The sequence below is a fragment of the Thermobia domestica genome, chromosome 13 (assembly GCF_964235325.1).
Source record: "Thermobia domestica chromosome 13, izTheDome1.hap1.1, whole genome shotgun sequence".
NCBI classification, from domain to species: domain Eukaryota; kingdom Metazoa; phylum Arthropoda; class Insecta; order Zygentoma; family Lepismatidae; genus Thermobia; species Thermobia domestica.
Window position 1 is genome coordinate 95,398,741 of NC_137466.1, and position 20,457 is coordinate 95,419,197.

General features: G+C 37.1%; 1 protein-coding gene across 4 annotated transcripts in view; it reads left to right on the forward strand.

The window, feature by feature from the left end:
• LOC145668357 (INO80 complex subunit D-like) overlaps nt 1-20,457 on the forward strand; it is a 78,776-nt gene that overhangs the window by 50,735 nt on the left and 7,584 nt on the right. For all 4 annotated transcript variants that reach the window (XM_081736121.1, XM_081736122.1, XM_081736124.1 and 1 more), the window contains 5 exons: nt 4,191-4,635; nt 5,361-5,598; nt 10,602-10,788; nt 11,895-12,014; nt 16,603-16,815. In XM_081736121.1, the coding sequence (XP_081592247.1) occupies nt 4,191-4,635; nt 5,361-5,598; nt 10,602-10,788; nt 11,895-12,014; nt 16,603-16,815 (1,203 nt within the window). The remainder of the gene's footprint in view (nt 1-4,190; nt 4,636-5,360; nt 5,599-10,601; nt 10,789-11,894; nt 12,015-16,602; nt 16,816-20,457) is intronic.

The window sequence follows — 20,457 nt, forward strand, 5'->3', positions numbered from 1 at the left end:
GATGGAGGTTACCATCGTGGCGTCCCCCCAAAATGACTGTTAGTTTCTTATTTGTTTTTTGTCATTTCTTCCTACTTCACACCCTTTATTTTTATACGTGTTATACGTTAGTTGATTTGGATTTAGCGTCCCATGCGACACCGAGGCTATGAGACGAAAATTAAAGTTTAACCTGGTATCCAAATCATGTGAGCTTCCACCGACTATTGAACTTGGGTCTCCCGCGGCAAAGCCACTTACGCCCAACCATACAGCCACGAAGGAGTTCTACGTATCATCTGTGTGTGTGTGTGTGTGTGTGTGTGTGTGTGTGTGTGTGTGTGTGTGTGTGTGTGTGTGTGTGTGTGTGTGTGTGTGTGTGTGTGTGTGTGCGCGTGCGTGCGTGCGTGCAGTAGTTGTCAGAATAATGGAAGCGATAGTGTGCTGCAATGTATGAAGTTGAGGGTTAAATACTACTGAACCTTCGTGCAATTTACTTATCTTGTGTTGGGTAATAGTAATACGCAGGGGAGTGGGGAAAACTGCGGTCGGGTCATGATTTCGAAACCTCTGAATACCGTTTCCAGCGCAGAAAATATGAAATCAAGAAGGTGATACAAGAACCGCCGATGATTGGAACAGAGTAATCTAGACATCCCTCTTGTTGTTTCCAATAGCAGGGCTGGTTTATATATACCGGACACTCAAAGAGGCGTTTGCTCCACTCTACTTACTTCTAATCGTTAGACACAACAGTAGTTCTTTGTCGGTGTAGATCACAATTTCATGGTGTTATTGTGGCCGTATTATTACCCGGGAAGAAGGAATTACTGCTAATGATTACGTGAACATTTTGCAGATCGTTTCAGATTTATGGTAACGAATTTGGGACGCCTATCAGCTTAAGAAGTACGCGACGCCACTAGTGATTGTGCTCGATATGCATGTCTAGCATCTCACAAGTAAACCTTACGTTTGGGTGAATCGAGTTGCTGACTGAGGCACATATGAGAAAGTAGTACTAATTGTGGTCAGTATTTCAGTGAAGTTATAGCTGCGAAGCTCCAGGGGTTTAGGAGATATAGCTACTAGAACATTACATGGAAGTACAGAATAGTCTTCATATAGTTGGAGGTAAAAGCTCTGTAAGACCTCTTGTAACGACAAAAGGTGAATAAAAAATATATGGGTACATATTAGGACTAGGGGGAAGTCATATAGTAAGGGTATACCTGACGGCGGCCATCTTGAAATCCGCCATTTTGAATTAAGGTTAAGTTTTTAAAATAGGAATAGGGTCATGTGATACATTATTTAAGGCGCAAATTTAATCAGAAGAACAATGGTGACGTTAATTTTGATTTACACGCAATTGGTAAAAAGTTACAGGGAAATTAAATATTGTTGCAGCATATGTATTAGTCCTTTACCCCACCTTGTAAATTTTGTGTTAATGATAATAGTTAAATAAAAAGCAGGTGGATAAATATTAGGTCTATGGTAAGAGTTGCCTTGGTGGCGGCCATCTTCAAATCCGCCATTTTGAATCAGACAAAAGTTTTAAACAAAACGCATAACAGTGACACCTTATTAATAGCAATTTTTACCATAACTCCAACGGTATAACCATTTTTGCTTTATCATTAACCACCACAAAATTAAATGGATCGCTCCTTACGACTACTGCTTTGACGGAAATGTTAACGACAAATGTGTCAAGTGTAACTCGATTGCCTTTGTCAGGTGTGCTCACTGTGAGCAGAGCATTTGTGCAAGTCATGCTCTCTTTTCTGAACTACATATTGATTGTACTAATTGAGGATTTTTCTGGAAGAAAGACCCAAGCTCAATTATGACTCAATTCCACTTTGGTCATTTTTCCTTAAATTATCAACTTGTTTATGCGATAATAAATGCTGGTTAATGATAAACCAAAAATTGTTATACCGTTAGATTTATGGTAAAATTTGCTATTAATAAGGTATCAATGTTATGCGTTTTGTTTAAAACTTTTGTCTGATTCAAAATGGCGGATTTGAAGATGACCGCCATCAAGGCAACTCTTACCATAGACCTAATATTTATCCACCTGCTTTTTATTTAATTATTATCATTAACACAAAATTTACAAGGTGGGGTAAAGGACTAATACATGTGCTAAAACAAAATTTAATTTCCCTGTAACTTCTTACCAATTGCGTGTAAATCAAAATTAACGTCACCATTGTTCTTCTGATTAAATTTGCGCCTTAAATAATGTATCACATGACCCTATTCCTATTTTAAAAACTTAACCTTAATTCAAAATGGCGGATTTCAAGATGGCCGCCGTCAGGTATACCCTTACTATATGACTTCCCCCTAGTCCTAATATGTACCCATATATTTTTTATTCACCTTTTGTCGTTACAAGAGGTCTTACAGAGCTTTTACCTCCAACTGTATGAAGACTATTCTGTACTTCCATGTGATGTTCTGGTAGCTATATCTCCTAAGCCCCTGGAGCTTCGCACCTATAACTTCACTGAAATACTGACCACAATTAGTACTACTTTCTTATATGTATCTCAGTCAGCAACACCCAAACGTAAGGTTTACTTGTCAGTTTCCACTCAAGAAGGCTGCGTTGAAGCATAGTTTGATCAAACCTGTTCCATTTCTCTTGACAGACTTTTCAAAGACTGTCGAGTGTGCGCGGCTGTCAGCGGCAGAACGTTCGTTTCAACAGTGGGAACCCACAGAAATCCATGGGGAATTCACAGGATTGTCTTTAAAAGTAATTGCATAAATTCTTTCACGTGCTATCCGTTCCATGTACGTCACCGTTGATTTCGCCGCGTGACTGGACGCTTGGTGAGTGACAACGCGAGATATGTCGCTGCCATACGGGGGTGGAATATTATGGTGATACAATGGCTTCAAAACATGTTTGGTAATAAGCTGCATTTATTTTAGACTTTCTGGCGAGAAGCGTTAATCTGCAGAACCAGATGCATTAAGCTCTTAGTTTCCCAACTACACTTCCAAGTTTTTGGCCAAAATAGTCTAGAAATCTTCTATTATACAATATTAGTGTTGACCTGGAGTAGCGATTTCCCACATTCGCATGATGGTTGATAATATGTAACCGAAATTGATATACATTTTTCGCTTTGTTAATGTTCGTCCCACTTAGTGGAAGTAGAAATTCACCTTACGTCGAAGTAAAACAGCAGAAAGTGGCGCAAATAAGAGAGGGGAATATGAGTCAGCATGTCAATTTTGGGTCAAACATACGGTATCTAAGCGTAACCGGTCTTAGAATTTTCGTAAAGTTCTGATGACAATTATAAGTGATTCTACCCGTGCTTCTAAATTTACAGATAGATCATTTTGCAGTATTATATATCTAACTCAATACTTTACATGTTGTTAGTTCACTATAAAAGGAGTGCGAATATACAAAAGTAGAACTTAAACAGTTTCATCCAGTAAGTGTGAAATTGTTAAAATATATTCGTAAAAAAGGGTGTAGTTTATATTTCGCTGAAATACGTGTAGAAAAATAAGAGATAAGCCCGTGAAAATCACTCAGCGGTTAAGTTTCTTACTTCCAATTCGTAGAAACGCATTTAAAATAGTTTCTACTGCATATCAAACGTTACGGTTACTAATCATGAAAAACAAGATATTTTTTTTTTTCTCAAATTACGGATAATTCAGTTTCAGGCTATAGAAATTATATTTTATTTATTCCCAAGCTGTAGTATTTTTTATTTATTTATGTATTTTTGAGTAATTCCATATTACTAGGTAGTTATAGTCTGGTATTATGATTTTGCATTCCTTAGACTGTTTTGGAATTGTGCCTGATAAAGCTTTAAAAATAATCCACATAAAAATTGTAATTACGAAAGACAACGTTCTGAGTTTGGTAGTCAATTGCTGAAAATTTTGTGTGAGGATTCCCCTCTAGTGTTAAAGTCAGAGTCGTAAAATTCATTAAATATATATATATATATATATATATATATATATATATATATATATATATATATATATATATATTGATAGATAAATAACGTATTCTTCCTAATATGCTAGTGGAGATTGACATATTATAACATGTTATAGATCATCATTAATCAGTTACAATTCATGAGCAATTTGATATATGTACGTACATTATGATTTACATTAATTTACAGGGTGTTTCATCTTTTATTTTCCAGGGTTGGAAGTATCAGAAAGTGATGATAGTGATAGTGAATCTGAGTGTGTGGTGCAGCGGCACTGGTTTTACAGTTCGTTGGAAAATGAAGTGTTTCTGTCGGATTCACAAGCACTCTTCCCATATAGCACCAAAGACTCAGGTCATTTTTCTGAATTGTGTCTTCAAAGTGGACGAAGTGAGTGTACAAAAAACTCTCGTTTGGAATCAGATGGATCTGGGACCAACTTGTCTTCATTAATACGTCAAAACAAACTTAGTCAAATTAGGGCTGAAATCCGGAGAAGATATAACCAACTCTGCCGTGCAGAATTTACATCTGTACATCAGAAAGTGAAAGAAAGTTTAGTGAAAGCTATTGTAGAGGCAGCTCGGAAACATCCTAACAAAGCAGCTGCTTTCTTACAAAACAAAGGAAAAGAAGACCACCGAAAAGTCAAAAATAGGTAATATCTCTCGTAATAATTGCAGCAATTAAGGAAAGCATTATTTCATTGCCATTGACTCGGTAATTTTAGATATTGACTCCAAGGAAGAATAAAGAAAAAATACATAGAGTCCCAGTTCGTTTCTCTACTCTTTGTGATATAGAGAAATGAATGTATTTCTATCGATCCAATTTATATTCTGGTGAACAAATATTTTAAATAATATCATTTCAGTATTGAGGCTATGTAGAATGTGGACCTGCAGCTTAACGTTAAATCCGAACCTCATTGGTATCCCCGGTATTATTATTTTCAGAATTTTCATGTTTCTCGTAACTTATCATTTCATCAAAGATTCCATAATTCATGTAAATATATTATCGTCTCTAACCAACAGGAAGTAAAATCACTGGGACATTACACGAAAGTACCGCTGTTAATACTGTTTCCAACTGTTGTTCGATTTGGAATTTAATAAACGTGATAACTATTTGATACTATATGTGTATGTAATTGCAGGAAATGCATCAATATCTGTTCTCAAGTATTCGTTATTATTATTATTTTAAATATACGTATAACTGTCAATATAATATTCAGTCATAGCCTCTAAATGACACTTGAGTTGCTTGTGCAGTTTACATAGATTCAAAGAACTTCCTATGTCGAAATGTTCTAGGAATTACAAATGTGAATGAAATCGTTTAAAAATTATGTCATGTTGATTGTGTTTTTCTTTACAGGTCGAAACTGACGATGTTAGTAAAAAGGATATGTTGCTATAGGAAAGGAGAGAATGACGCATGTACAAACCCAGCTCTTCCGTGTACGTGGCATTGTGTTCGACACATCATGTATAACGTTGACCAACTTTTATTTGAACATTGTACAGCCAAATTTTCCGATAATACCCAATGCTGTGTACCTGTTTTTGATATCTGTCATGAATTACCTCTTTGTATAGAACACGCAAGAAAAAGGGTAAGTATTTTATGAAATGAATTTCGAAAAAAAGAGTTGAGTATAAATACATTTTTTTCTGTCTTTAGTGTACTTCATTTGAAAAATCTGTGCATATTGTAAAACTCTGTCCCTCCCATATAAGATGTAGGTAGAGCGAGGTAATAAAAAAAGAGTGTCCGGACCGGAATCGACTCCCACTACCGAGAGGTCGCAGACAGGATCTCCACATAGCCCCGCAGCAGGCTAGGCAGAGTGGCGAAGGCTTTCCCAAAGCTCCGTGGCAAGCAGTGAGGAGGTTAGTGATTACAGAGTCCCGAAGCTGGTTAAGCCAGGTGAAAGGAAAAGCCAAGGGTCCCGAAGCAGACTAGAGGCTTGGGGTTAGGTTACTCCTAATGTTCCGAAGCAAACAGTAGGAGGGACACCAGTGAACTGGTACTGGTCCACAGTCGGCTGCCGAATGTATAGATCCCCAGACGGCGGTGGCGCTGCTGCTCCGATGTCGTCTCCGTGTGAGGAACCAGAAGTCCGTCGTCTGCTGGTTGTAGTGGATCCACGTAATGCGTAGTACCTTCACGTAACAGCATGTGGTGGTGTTTATAATCATAAGCGTCAAGTGTTGTTTGTACAATCCGCGGCAAAAAATCTGCAACATGAGCATATAAGTTTATTGTGACATGCGAAGTCTTTTGCTCCAAAATAAGTGTGCACGGGAGGAGGCCAAGCTTTATCCTGGCGTGATTCATTCCACTTAGACGTTATGTTCATTCCCTGTGCTGTTAGGCGTAGTTTCACAATAAACTTACATCCTCATGTTGCAGGTTTTTTGCCGCGGATTGTACACAATACCACGTGGGATATTACAATATAGAAGTTCTGCTTCGGTAGTAGTAGGCTTTTTTATTTTCTACCCAGAATAATTAGGTGAGGTACAGACATTCGTCATTTTAATGGAAACATTCAACAAACTTCAACTAACCAGATTAATATGGGCTGAGACCACCTTTGTCCCTCAGAACAACTCTGATGCGACATGGAATCGAGTCATGAAGGTCGTGAATGATAGCAGTTTAAATACTACAACAGGTAGCGTGCAGTGCATCAGCCAGTTCTGTGAAAGAACACGGAAATCTGCGCCAGATTCGTGTCTCCAGAACTGACCACAGCTACTCAGTTATGTGCAAGTGTGGAGCTGCCCAGGAAGGCGTTCAACTTCATCCCGATGTTCCTCAAACCATGCTACAACAGCTCCGACTGTGTGATTGGTCCCTTATCTTTGAAACCATCGGACCATATTATCCAGAAACCAGATCTGGACCATAGGATCCAGATGATACCTAAAATGGCGATGTAATCACGGCCAGTGACGTGACCGGTCAGGGTAAGCACAGGACCCACTGAAAACCAGGATAGTGTAGCCCACAGCATCAGAAAGTCACCGCCGCTCATGATTAGGTGGAGACATTGCGAATCATACGCTTTTTCCGGCGTCTATGTCACACAGACACGGCCACGGTTTTAAATAAGATGAACCTAACTCATCCAACCATATTACACATTTTCAGTCATCACCAGTGTGTATTGCATGTTCGCGGCACCATTGGCGTCATACTAAGCGTTATGGTCCCATACCAACAGTTTCGAACGTACATCGTGACCTCGTATGCCCATATCTTTTAAATCGCAGCGGACTGTGATCACATGGTCTCAGGCTGTTGAAGGCGCTGCTTGAGTTCCTCCGTCACTTGCGCCATAGTTGCAAGACAGTTTTATAGGCTGTCATCACCTTGGACACGTGGTTCGGAATATAACCAACACACACTTTCTTCACTACATAATTCAAGTGCCAACAGCTTACTCTCTTTGAAAATCCGAAAAGTATCACCGTCTGCTCAGTTCACTGCACACTGCCGTCTTACTTCATCTTACGTAGTACAAAGTTTGCCCTAACACACCATCACCAACCAACTTCCTGACGCAGCTCCCTCCTGACCGGTGACAATCCAAACATCTGACGTGTTTCCATTAAATTTTATATATATATATATATATATATATATATATATAGTCATGGAAAAATGAATTGGAACTCTTTGGAATTTTACGCGTTTATAAGAATTTCAAAGAAGTTTCTACGTAAATATGCATAAACATATAATGATATATATATGTATCAACAATTAGGATAGATATATACGTATCTTTACAACAATTGATGATATTCAACAAACTATGACGTCAATTGTTAAGTGAAACGTACCCAATTGATTTTGGCTCAAGCTAATACTTGATTGGATGTCCAAGCTTAGTAATAACGCCTTTGCATCGTTGTAGCATGGAGTTTACTAAGTTTTCTTGTGTGTCGATTGAAATTCAGTGTTGCTAGACGTCGTTTATTGCTTGAATTATCTCAGCTTTCGTCGTAGGATATCTTGCACGAACCTTAACCTTAAACGCTCCATAAATTTTCAGTTGGGCTTAAGTCGGGCGAATTACCAGGCCAAGAAAGTTGGATAACATGACGTAAGGACAGCGTATAGTCTATTATAACTTGGGCACGATGACAGGGGGCAGAATCGTATTGAAAAATAAAGGAACCACCGTTGAATAAATCTACCGCAGGTATCATTATAGTTTCAAGAATATATGTTTGTGCATTAGCAACACCATCACAAATATGAATTTTAAAAATTCCACTAAAAGAAAAAACATCAAATCATTACACTGGTACAGTACCTGGAAGTTTTTACAGTATACGCAGAATTAAGTGCTTCACCAGTCATACAGTAAACTCTAGCGCGTGAATTATTGCCATAAATGGTTATTTTCGTCTCTCATGACTAAACAGAACTTTGCGCCACTGGTCACTTGTCCAATCCTTGTGTGTTTTGGCTCATTCTATGCGCCTTTTACGTTGTTCCGATGTAAGATATGGCGACCTATGTGAACGTAAACCCATTGATTTTAACCTGCAGGGTGTCTATCGGTCACGAAAGTCATGAAAAAGTCACGAAATCAGAAAACAGTCACGAAAGTCAAGAAATTTAGCTTTTGGGTCACGATTTTTTTTTTTTTTTTTTTTTTTTTTTTTTTAATCTGTACAAATATAAGTATAAACTGCAAAATTTTGTTCTATAAAACATCAAAATTCACCACCAAAAACGTGTATGGTCGGCTTTAGACTACCAAATCGCAAGCAAAGCACGCTTCTATCGCATGCATAAAAATACGGCCTAATTCGCACCCAAATTTTCTCTTGAGAATGTTGTGAAATTTATTGTTTGGTAAAAAAAAAAAAAAAAAAGTCATGAAAAAGTCACGAAATTTCATTTTTGAATTATAGTAGACACTCTGACCTGTTTCTCACTGTTCGCGGACAAACGTCGACACCAGATGTTACCCCTCTAACTTCTAACAAGATTTGCTGATGACTCAGACCTGTCTGCAAGACACAACCGTCGCACTGCACTGTTCTATCTAGGCAAGGATTTCATTTTTCGACCACATTTGCCAATTCATCCACTTTTTATGCACCCTGCTTCCCGAATTTTGGCCAGCTGCCTATCCATTGTACTTTTATGCAGTTGCATAATCCGAGCTATTTCAGCATTAGTTTTGCCACACTCACTTAATGTTTTAATTCTAATGGTTTTCTGTGGTGTAATGTCACACGTTTTACCCATGTCCGATATCAATAATTTATAAACGGTAAATCAGTATTTATGGGTAAAACTATCATTTTCAAATTTGTCAATAAAAGTAACACTACTAAAACAACACAATTACATAACCCAGAGTACCCATATAACAAGTAAGGAAGCGGAAACCATACTGCATGCTTGGAACGTGGATAACCTTATTGAGCGCGGACCTCACTGAAAGCAATCGAGTCATCCATTAGATAAACATTTAGCATGACGGATTTGTGTTTCCTTTCCCACACATTTTGTTAAATATCATCAATAAGATACGTAACTTCTGTGAGTAGATTTGTATTCTACATAAAATTGTCTTTAATTTAATGTATGAGTGAGTAAGAGAGAGAGAGAGAATATATATACAGTGAAACCTCTACTAACGGACACCCCTATAAAGCGGACACCTCCCGTAACGGACATATTTTGTAATTCCCAAACACTGTAATAGGATAAAACATATTGGCAAACTCTCTAAAGCGGACACTGTAGTACGGACACGGACAGTCTTTTCTGTCCTTTATAGGTATCACTTACCTCCGTATTACGGACACTTTCTCTATAAATAAGTTGAAAAGTATTGTAAAAGATAAATTATAGTAATTCATACATGTGTCACCAAGAAAGCATTGTGACATTTTGTCTTCTCAACTGTCTACTCAGCAATCCAGACGAAGAGTCTCGGTTTAACAACACTCTCATGTCCTTTACTTGCATTCCACTCCCACCCAAGCTGTTTAAGACACAAAAGTGATTGACAGTTGCCCGCCGTTTGGAATAACACGTTATTCTACTTTCCTGCTGGAATCTAACCAAGCAGAAGACAAGTTCGGTAGTTTTTGCCCGCGGGTACGCATATTGTTACAAAATGACACTACTGGACTGCAATTAACTCATAAATTAAAGCGACATACTTAAAACGTAAGTGTAAAGTGCCGAGAACTATAACATCTTATTTCCATCTTGTGCCTCGAACATAGAGTATTGGACAGCAGAGAACAACACAGGTACAGTAACATTTTGGTAATATTCGTGAATACATGATTCATCCAAAAATATTGTTACTAATTGCATATTACCTTCTTTACTAATTTACGTAAGAAAATATCAACACCTCTCTATAGCGGACAATTATTGATTCCCCACGGCTGTCCGCTTTAGAGAGGTTTCACTGTATGTATATATATATATATATATATATATATATCATAATATTGAATTAACCTAGATATTAAGTATGTTAGATAAAAAGTTGTTTGAAAATGTAAATAGATAAGATTCTATGTGTGATTAGGTGTTGTAGAGAAATTAATAAATATCTTGTTTCAGGACAACTACGATAAAATGTGTGCAGAAACTAAACCAAAGAAGGCCCGGAAAAAGGCCAAACCCTCAGCTATGACCCGTCCAAGCAAACGAGGCAAAAAGAAGCGTCGTATAAATAATACCCGCCCCAGGTCTCCTGAATCGTCGTCCGTAGTGGATCTCGCAGTTTCACAGCAGCCTGAAGAATCTGGTAAGAAAAAAAAAATATATATATATATATATATTTGAATTGCACTAATTTCATATTTGTTTGTGAAACTTCTATAGTAATAATTATTTAAAGATGTGAATTGATGTGTGTTTATAGTTGTAAACGTACATTTTTATTTACTGCGTCTAATATTTACATGTACCGTTTCGATATTCAGTGACATCTTCCTCAGCATCTGGGCAACTCACGTCAGAAAGACTTCCGTGCAGTGTTTCGTGTTCACTGTAAACAATAAGAGGTTAAACACTTGTTAATATGATAATGTAAATTCCTTGTACTTGAATCCTCTTCTTTCAAAAATCTTTTTCATGTGAAAAATTACGGAGATTTTTTTTTTTTTTTTTTTTTTTTTTTTTTCTTAAAGGGACTTAACGCAAATTTTTGAGCTGGTACATTAAATATTAGACGTAGTAAATAAAGGAGTACTTTACAAATTCCTGTAATATTAGTTTCCAACATTTTGTCGTGGTCCAAATCGTTAACCCTCTTCCAAGAAAAATGCCCAAACAGAAATTGTAATTAACAATATTAAAATAGGGAGAAAAGTAAATAAAGTGCAAATTCCATATTGTGTGTCTAGCCCTTCTCACTGGTCCTATGACTAGCGCGTGTGCCTTGAGTAATTTCCTGTTAGTTTACTATATAATGCTAACACAGTACCACTCTGCATTTTGATTACTACTAAAAAACTCAGTTATCTCCAGTTAATATTATATCTGTGTTTAGAAATAGATCAACCAATAAATTTTTCTATTGCGTTCATGAGCATTTGTTATAGGCGTTCTGCTCGATTTTCATGTTTGTATTTTAAGTAGTCGTATTCTAAGTCTTTTTCCCAGTTAGCTGGGGTCGGCTTTTCGGATCCTTGTTCTCCATCTGATTCTATCTTATGTTTTTATTTTAGTACAGCTGGTATTTTTACGGGTTTTCTTTAAATGTCCAAGAGATTATAAACCCATTTTCTAGTATTTGATCGATATATATATGTATGTGTGTGTGTGTGTGTATGTATGTATGTATGTATGTATGTATGTATGTATGTATCTATGTATGTCTGCTTACGCTTTTTCAATTAATTATTGCAGATATGAATGTTGAAGAAGTGTTATCGCCAGCGGACAATACAAGCCATTATAGTTTGGAAGAATCCATCGATAGGCTTAGCGGACCTGAAAACCCAGGAACTGCCGAGGAGGAAGAACAAGGTATCATTGAAATTCTTATTTGTTACAACTCAAGGATGTAGAAAGTAAAACTATGACTTCTTTTTTCACTTTTATTGAAAATTGTTTTCCTATTATAATATGCCAGAACAATATGTAAGAAACTAACGAATATTCGTATTCGTCACTCCATACCTTTTAGCGCCAAGTTTGTATTTCAAAATTGTCGGAATGAAATTCAAAATAGTGTGTTTGATTTGTCAGAGAATAGAAGCTAGCTTACAGTATAGATACGCTAACCGCTACTTAGGTCTTTCATACACCAGCCGTATTTTTTTCACTTTTCATATTATTAGTTAGTGGTTTGGTGTTTATTGTACTTTCAAACACCCAAGACCATATGCAGGATGTCTATCGGTCACGAATTCAGGAATGTCACGAAAAAGTAACGAAATCAGAAAATGGTCATGAAAGTCAAGAAAAAGTCACGAAATTTAATTTTTGGGTCACGATTTTTTTTACCCGTGCGAACATAAGTACAGACTAGAAAATTTTGTTCTATAAAACATCAAAATTCACCACCAAAAATGTCCGTGGTCGGCTTTAGACATTACCAAATCGCTAGCAAAGCACGCTTCTATCGCATGCATGAAAATTCAGCATAATTCGCACCCAAATTCCCTTTTGAGGATGTTACGAAATTTTATGGTTTGGCAAATAAAAGGTCACGAAATTTCATTTAGGAATTTTAGTAGACACCCTGATATGAGAGATCTACATCTTAACGTGGGATCCGAACCACATCAATGCCCACCTGGAACAGATTTGGTCGTGTGCACTAACCATATTGCCTCTGGCATCTCTACTCTTCACACGTGTCCAGTCATTTAATCCATTGGATTGCACTGCAGTTGTAACAATTGTTCTTGGAGAACCATGAGTGAGGTTTACTAGTACGTGTGAAGAGCCACTGTTTTCAATATGTAATGTGCTACAGATGTAAATTCCCCTACAGAAAATCTCGAAGTACAAGTGGTTATCTAAATAATGGAAACACCTGTAATTCGCATCACGTAAGGTCTGTAAGATAATAACTGAAGATGTATGTGCAGTGCTTGGTCGTTTTTCGTGGTGTGTTGAATCCGGCAGACATTGGTGGTGCAAAATGAAAGATTTTGCTTGAGTTTCATGAGTCCAGTTTGTGGGTGCGTGATTAGTTGGCGCAAGTCTAGATGTATGGTGGCCAGTGTGTTACGTGTGATAACGGCCTACATAACACGAGGCAAAACAACATCTGCAAAGAGTAATATTGTATGGAAAAGAAGACTCAGCAGCAAGGATGCGGAGCATTGAAGAGGACTGTAAAACTCATCAGCACCTGCACCTGCAACAGCCTATTACGGGAATCACAGTCTGCAGGAGTTGTATAACGTGAATATCCTCCACAATTTGATGCAATTTCCAAACTATTGATCACAACTAAGAAATAGTGCCGAGAACATGCAGAATGGATCGCAATGATTGAAAATGCATAATATGGTTCGATGAGTCCTCTTCCCCTTATTTGCAAGATGTGATTATATTTGACAGATACCGAAAGAAGTCTGTGATGCGAACTGTCTCGTGTTTGCCGTGAAATGTGGCAGAGATTGTAAGGGTTGCATTTTCTATTATTCCGTGGTCCTGCTAGTGATTATGTAGATATTTTATGTGACCACTAGCAGCGTTCACCCCGCTTCGCTGCGGTCACCCCGGAACGCAATAAACTTTGTTACTTAGATAATTTTTACTTTTTCGCTTTCAAGTGATATGATAAAAACCATAGAAGATTGCACTAATGTTAACATTATATCGCCTGTCATTTATGTTAACCCGCCCCGCTTCGCTGCGGTCACCCCAACCCGCCCCGCTTCGCTGCGGTCATCCCGGAACGCAATAAACTTTGTTACTTAGATAATTTTTACTTTTTCGCTTTCAAGTGATTTATAGCGCCTGTCAGTTATGTTAACCCGCCGAGTCACAGGGTCATGCGGGTTGCATATAAATACGTTTATTTTTATACCTATGATGAACTAATAACAAAGGATTTGTACGTATGGACACCTGAATGGTCAATTATCTCAAGACACTGGTAATTGAAAATTAAAGTGATATGATAAAAAACATCTAGGGTCCACATCCTAACAACCCCCCAAAAATGAAAGAAATCGGTTCAGCCGTATTAGCGTGATGAGCGGACAAAGGATTTTTTGTACGTATTGACACCTGATTGGTCAATTATCTCAAGACACTGGTAATTGAAAATTAAAGTGATATGATAAAAACCATCTAGGGTCCAAATCCTAACAACCCCCCAAAAATGAAAGAAATCGGTTCAGCCGTATTAGCGTGATGAGCGGACAAAGGATTTTGTGCGTTCTCTTTTATATATATAGAAGATTTGCATCTAAGGGTTCAGTCAGATGTTGTTTCCGGCCAAATTCCAAGATGGCAATGCGCCAATCCACACTGTTGGAACTGTTGAGGCGTGGTTTCATGAACATTGAGATAAACCCCCCTGGTCCGCTCTATTTCCAGACCTCAATATTATTGAACACCTCTAATCAGTTCTGGAGCTCAGATTCCGGAGCAAATATTGTCCTACATCCGCACTGATGGAACTGAGTGCTGCACACTACTCCTCTTTAAAGCATTTATGACATGTTCCTCCATTCCACGAGGAATCAGAGCTGTTCTGCATAGTAACGGTGGTTCATGCCATATTAAGCTGATAAGTTATAACTTCTTCTGGTGTTACTTTGATATCCTGTTTATCTGTCCTCATCAAGGAGTATAAAGGTAGCTGCAAAAGTAGCAGCAAGAATAACTAATGCAATAAAACGACAAAAGAACCAAAATTTATCCATGGATTTTTTCTGAAATGCTTATATTTATTCCTTGTTTCTGGACAACCAGTTTGAGCCTTTATACTGTGAATGTCTGCTCCCGTTGTAAACGAACGCTCTCGTTTTTAGTGAGTTTTATAATGAGATAACACTTTCAAACAAACATATATTACCTATGTGATAAACCGTTTGATGAAATGCTTTTTAGTATTTTGTGGTATGTAATACGTTTTTTCATGCCCGCTTCGTGATTGTTTCACTCCAGCTATCTACTATATTCATGTCTCTTAACGTCATTATTTTTCTGGTGCACGGGGTTCCTGTTCGATCCCAACTTCCACCAAGTGTAGTTCGTAGTGAACAAACGCCATAATGTGGGTTTTCTAGGGGTTCTTCCGTTTCTGCCCACTACCTTAATTCCACCATTATCATCATCTCCCTTAGCCTTTGTGCATAATCATGGGATGTTAAACTAACAAAAAGTTATCCAAATGCTTATGCAAATGAATCTAATACTCATATACAAGTAGGCCTATCTATTCTAGTAAATATGACGTTCCATGAGCGATGTGCGTGAATATTTTCAATTTACTATGTTACTCTTCTTTATTTTTGTTCTGTTTGTTTGTTAAATGCGGGAAATTTACTAATATTTTTTTCTTAAATGCGAATTTAAATGTATTATGTATATAGCGTTAGTTTTCGAGATTATACTGAGTTATATCTTATCACAGAGTAACATCAGAGAAAAGATGGCACTGACTATATGTTGTATATTAACTGTTCAGCTGCTCTTAAATGTTAACACACGTCCAGATGCAGAAATAATATCGTAAGTGTATAAGGTCATCATGTAAGCTCCAGCTTAAGAATATGCTTCAGAATGCAATGATTATTCCAGTGAAATGATATCTTAATGTTCACAGAAAACCATATCAACAACAGAATTACATTTCATATTCACCATACAAAACTGTATACTCACTAGGGTAGCTAGTTTCTTCATTAATGCATTTACGCATTTATACTTACGAATAGTTTTCTCTTTACATTCTTTGTTACCAATCCACCATTATTCCTTTATCAGAATTCAGTGTGTTTTCAGAAATAATAACCTTTAGGTATAGTTGTGGTTTTATGTAGTCTGAAACTTCTGTGCTTAATCTCTCGATATTTTCTTTTGAACTTCTGTTGTTACGAAGATGTATTTTCTGTCATTTTATCTGAAAGTTTTTCTTGCCGTATACTTTGCTGTGCAAAAAATTTGTATGATTTTCATATTGCATGGACGCACTCATATATTAATGTATCATAAAATGGAATTTGTATTTACCTTTTCATGCTTTCCCAAATATTATTTTAAGTCTATATTCATATAACAGTTTTGTTTAACAAATGTATATACATATGGTTGTTACTAATTAGATGAAGTATTTTAATTTCAATTTCTGGTTATACGGTAACTGATTATCAGGTGTAAATTGGCTTATGTTAGAAGAAAAACATTTGCTTTCCTTGGTGAAAACACAATTCTGGAAGAGGAGTGTGGGAAAGAAACATGATGGAATTGAAGAAATAGTCAGTACTAGGAATCGAATTGAAGCTTTCTCATCACAAGACAATCATTTATTCCTTCGGTGAAAAAAGAATTGATATTTTTTGAAAGTTCATTTTCCACCGAAATAATAAAAGGTCATTTCTTCTGTAAAATATTATAGTGTAAAATGGAACAAAAATTCTTACAGGTGAAGCAGAAGATGATACAAGGACTGAAGAGTTTGAGAACAGCCTTCCAGAGGAACCATTGTCTCCAGATACCATGAGTGACGACAGAGGTTTAGAATTACCGTTGGATACTGCTGAGTTAGCGAGTCAAGCATCTCGATTGTTAGAGGAGCATGATTTTACGAATGTATTGAACCAAATACCTGCAGATGCCTTTAACGACCTTTTCACAGGTAGGTAATAAGATGTATTAACAGTATACGTGCTATTAAGGAGAGGTACAATTTTGCTCCATTTTCGGAAATATTCGTCACAATAATATTAGGTTTTCGTTATCTGATCAACTGTTGGAGATAGAAATATCGTAACCTTGTATCGAGATAAACAAATAGTTTTCCAAAATCTTCGTTGCTCTCTGGTAACTTCATCAGTGACATCATCTACGCTGCTAGGCTGTTAATATGTATATCAATTCCGTCCTTTTTATATTTGGTCTAGGAATTAATTCCTGCGGGTGGACAAGAGATGGCGCAACGAACGGAGCGTCCCACAGTTCCGTGTATCCACACACGTGTTGCAAACCCCTGTCATCGCGTATCGTTCGTAGTATAGGGCAGTGGATTAAAGCGTCAACAACACCAGTTTGTAGTTAAGTGAACATGGCGCTATTTGTGCCTGATAAAGTGTTTTTGCGGGGTGTCCTGCTGCATTACTTTAACATACAGAAAAGTGCGACTGAAAGTCATCGTATTTTGGTGGAAGTGTATGGTGACCATGCTCTAGCTGAGCGAACGTGTCAGAAGTGGTTTGCACGGTTTAGAAGTGGTGATTTCGGCTTGGCAGACCAAGAGCGAGCTGGACAGCCAAAAAAATTTCAAGACGAAGAATTGACAGCATTGCTCGAGCAGGATTCGTGTCAAACGCAGGAACAACTTGCAGCAGCATTAGGCGTTGATCAAACAACAGTCTCCAAACGCTTGAAAGCCATGGGAATGATTCAAAAGATGTCACATTGGGTTCCACATGAATTGAAAGACAGAGACGTTGAAAGACGAAAAACCATTTGCGAATTGCTGCTTCAACGACAGAGCAGAAAGGGGTTTCTGCATCGAATTATTACGGGTGATGAGAAGTGGATCCATTACGAGAACCCTAAACGAAAAAAGGCCTGGGTGAAACCAGGTGAACCAGGTCCATCACAACCAAAACGAGATATTCACTGTGCAAAGGTTATGCTGTGCATATGGTGGGATATGAAAGGTGTGATGTACTATGAGCTGCTGCAACCGGGTGAAACTATGAATGGAGAACGTTATCGACAATTAATGCGTTTGAAGCAAGCTCTGGCCAGAACACGACCAGAATGGGAGAACAGACATGATAAACTTATTGTTCAACATGATAACGCTCGCCCACATGTCGCAAAACCGGTCAAAACCTATTTAGAAAATGTCGGATGGGAAGTTTTACCCCACCCGCCGTATTCACCAGACGTTGCTCCTTCGGACTACTACTTGTTCGATTGCATGAACAACGATTTGATTGGACAGCGGTTTACTTCTTCAGAAGATATCGAAACATGGGTCTCTGACTGGATCGCTTCCAAGGATGAGGACTTCTTTCGCCACGGAATCCGTACATTGCCTGACAGATGGGCGAAAGTGGTGGCTAGCGATGGACAATATTTTTCTTAAGGTATTTATGTATTTTGTGTTTGTACTACAGCTTCAATGTGTGCGTACCAACCGCACGAATTAATTCCTAGACCAAATAGAGTCGTTTTTCTTAAATATGACACTTTTGAAAAATACGATAATGGTTGACGAGTTTTAGACTTTTATGAAACTTCGAGTAATATTTTAACGTATTCTTGAAATAGTTGTTACTCTCATCTACCTATAGATGCATAAAAAATGAACAAATATTTTCTCGCATTGCAATATACAATATTAAATATGTATCTTACAACCAGACACTAATAGTAAATAATGTAATTAACTAGTTTTGTGATTGTAATTTCACTAAGTCACTGCTTAAAACCAGTAAATAGTCGAGACCAGTGACGTGGAATACAGATCTTTTGAGATCGTGGTAGGGTGGTGGGAATGACCTGTACTGTTAGTACTAATTTTGCATGATAGTTTGTGCATTGCCAGTTGCACCAGTCGTGATTCTGTTCAAAATCTGTAAATATCAATAGACGAACACATGAATTTGATTAGGAATTACCTTGTACTATTCCTTCTTCGGCTACATAGCAGCAACTTAATAAATGACTAAAGAAACCAGTTCGTTAATGGACATTGTGCACTTTACAATGCGTAAATTCGATATATTGAAATATTGCAGAAATAGGTAAGCAGTGTAATATTCGTTTGAGAGAGACTAGTCTTGTTTAGTGTACAAATTGTTTATAAGATAGATGAATTAGTGTTTTTAAAGGTAAATCAAAATTTAGTGTGATTGCCGAGAGAGAAAGAAAAAAAGACATTTGGTGAATTTTATCTCAAATCATGAAGTGCCGGTAATAAATGTGTAACTTAAGAATCATTAAGGCATCATACGGAATCTACATGATAAACAGCATATTCAAAATATAAAGGCATGGAGAAAAACTATGGTAACACTCATTAAAATAAAGTTGATAAGTAAGTTGAGTACAGAAACACAATGGAAACATTTATATGAACTATATTTTGGAAAGAATTCAAGCACAATGGCAGTATATTGGCAACTTTTTACTTGAACTTCTTCCACAATGTAGTTCATATGTTTCCATTGTATTTCTAAGAGTTACTATTATTGTATTCCCCTAAGCCTTCAATTGACAGAACAAGATGATATCTTTAATATTTGTCAAGGTTACAGCTGCTCCAAATAACTGGATATTCGGTAAGATCTTATGCCGAAGATATAGTGTTTAGACAACACCGTAGTTTTCTAAACACAGTTTTTTAATTTATATATATTTTAAATAGAGACTTGCAATTTAATGTTGAAAAGCTTGTTCGTAGTCTTTTGCATCCTCATTAGAAAACACTTTCAACTCCAGATACAAGGTAAAACATTAAATAAGTGTGAAAATTCTTTTAGACCTAGCACTTTTTGAGACTGTAATAAAACCAGATGATGTGAAATACTTGATCTTCACCTTACTTTTCGTTTTAAAGTACTTCTGAAAACGAAAACTTCTTTTCTCTCTTTCATTATATCTGTCAGTTGGCAACATCTGGTTTATTTTGTGGATGTTCAAAATATAACGTACGTTTGTGGTTTGATAAAATTAAAGTTTCATATATTAATTGCTGAAACTGAATTACCATAATATCCCTGCATTCTTGTTCATACTTTGACCTTTCGAAACATTTCTAATAACTAAATGATAGTGACTATCCTTACATTGTCGCAGAGAGATCATTTTGAGAACCGCTACTGTTGTTATTCTCTGTCTCTCCAGATGCAAAGCAGTGAACACACAGAACTCATATTCGTTAGTCCATAACAACCATTAAATAAAACGTAAAACATAATACATTTCCCGACAAACAATCCTATCATAGCCTGAAACACTTATCACAGAAACTAAATAAATGACATATAACTTGTTTAATAATAGCCAAACCCTCTCTTTACAGAATACAACCCTTGCAGATTTTAGTACTTCATAACCGTGTGACTACCATTACTTCATATTTCACTGCTCTATACTTTACATTACTACTCATTAATCATAGATAGAGCGAAACAACTTCCTGCATTACTGCTCTGTCAAAGTGGTCCCCTATCAACTTAATGACTTAACTATGCTCTTGGACTTGATTCGTATGCTTCTAATTGAAGCGAGCATAACTAAGCGTCTACTATTCGAAATGCCA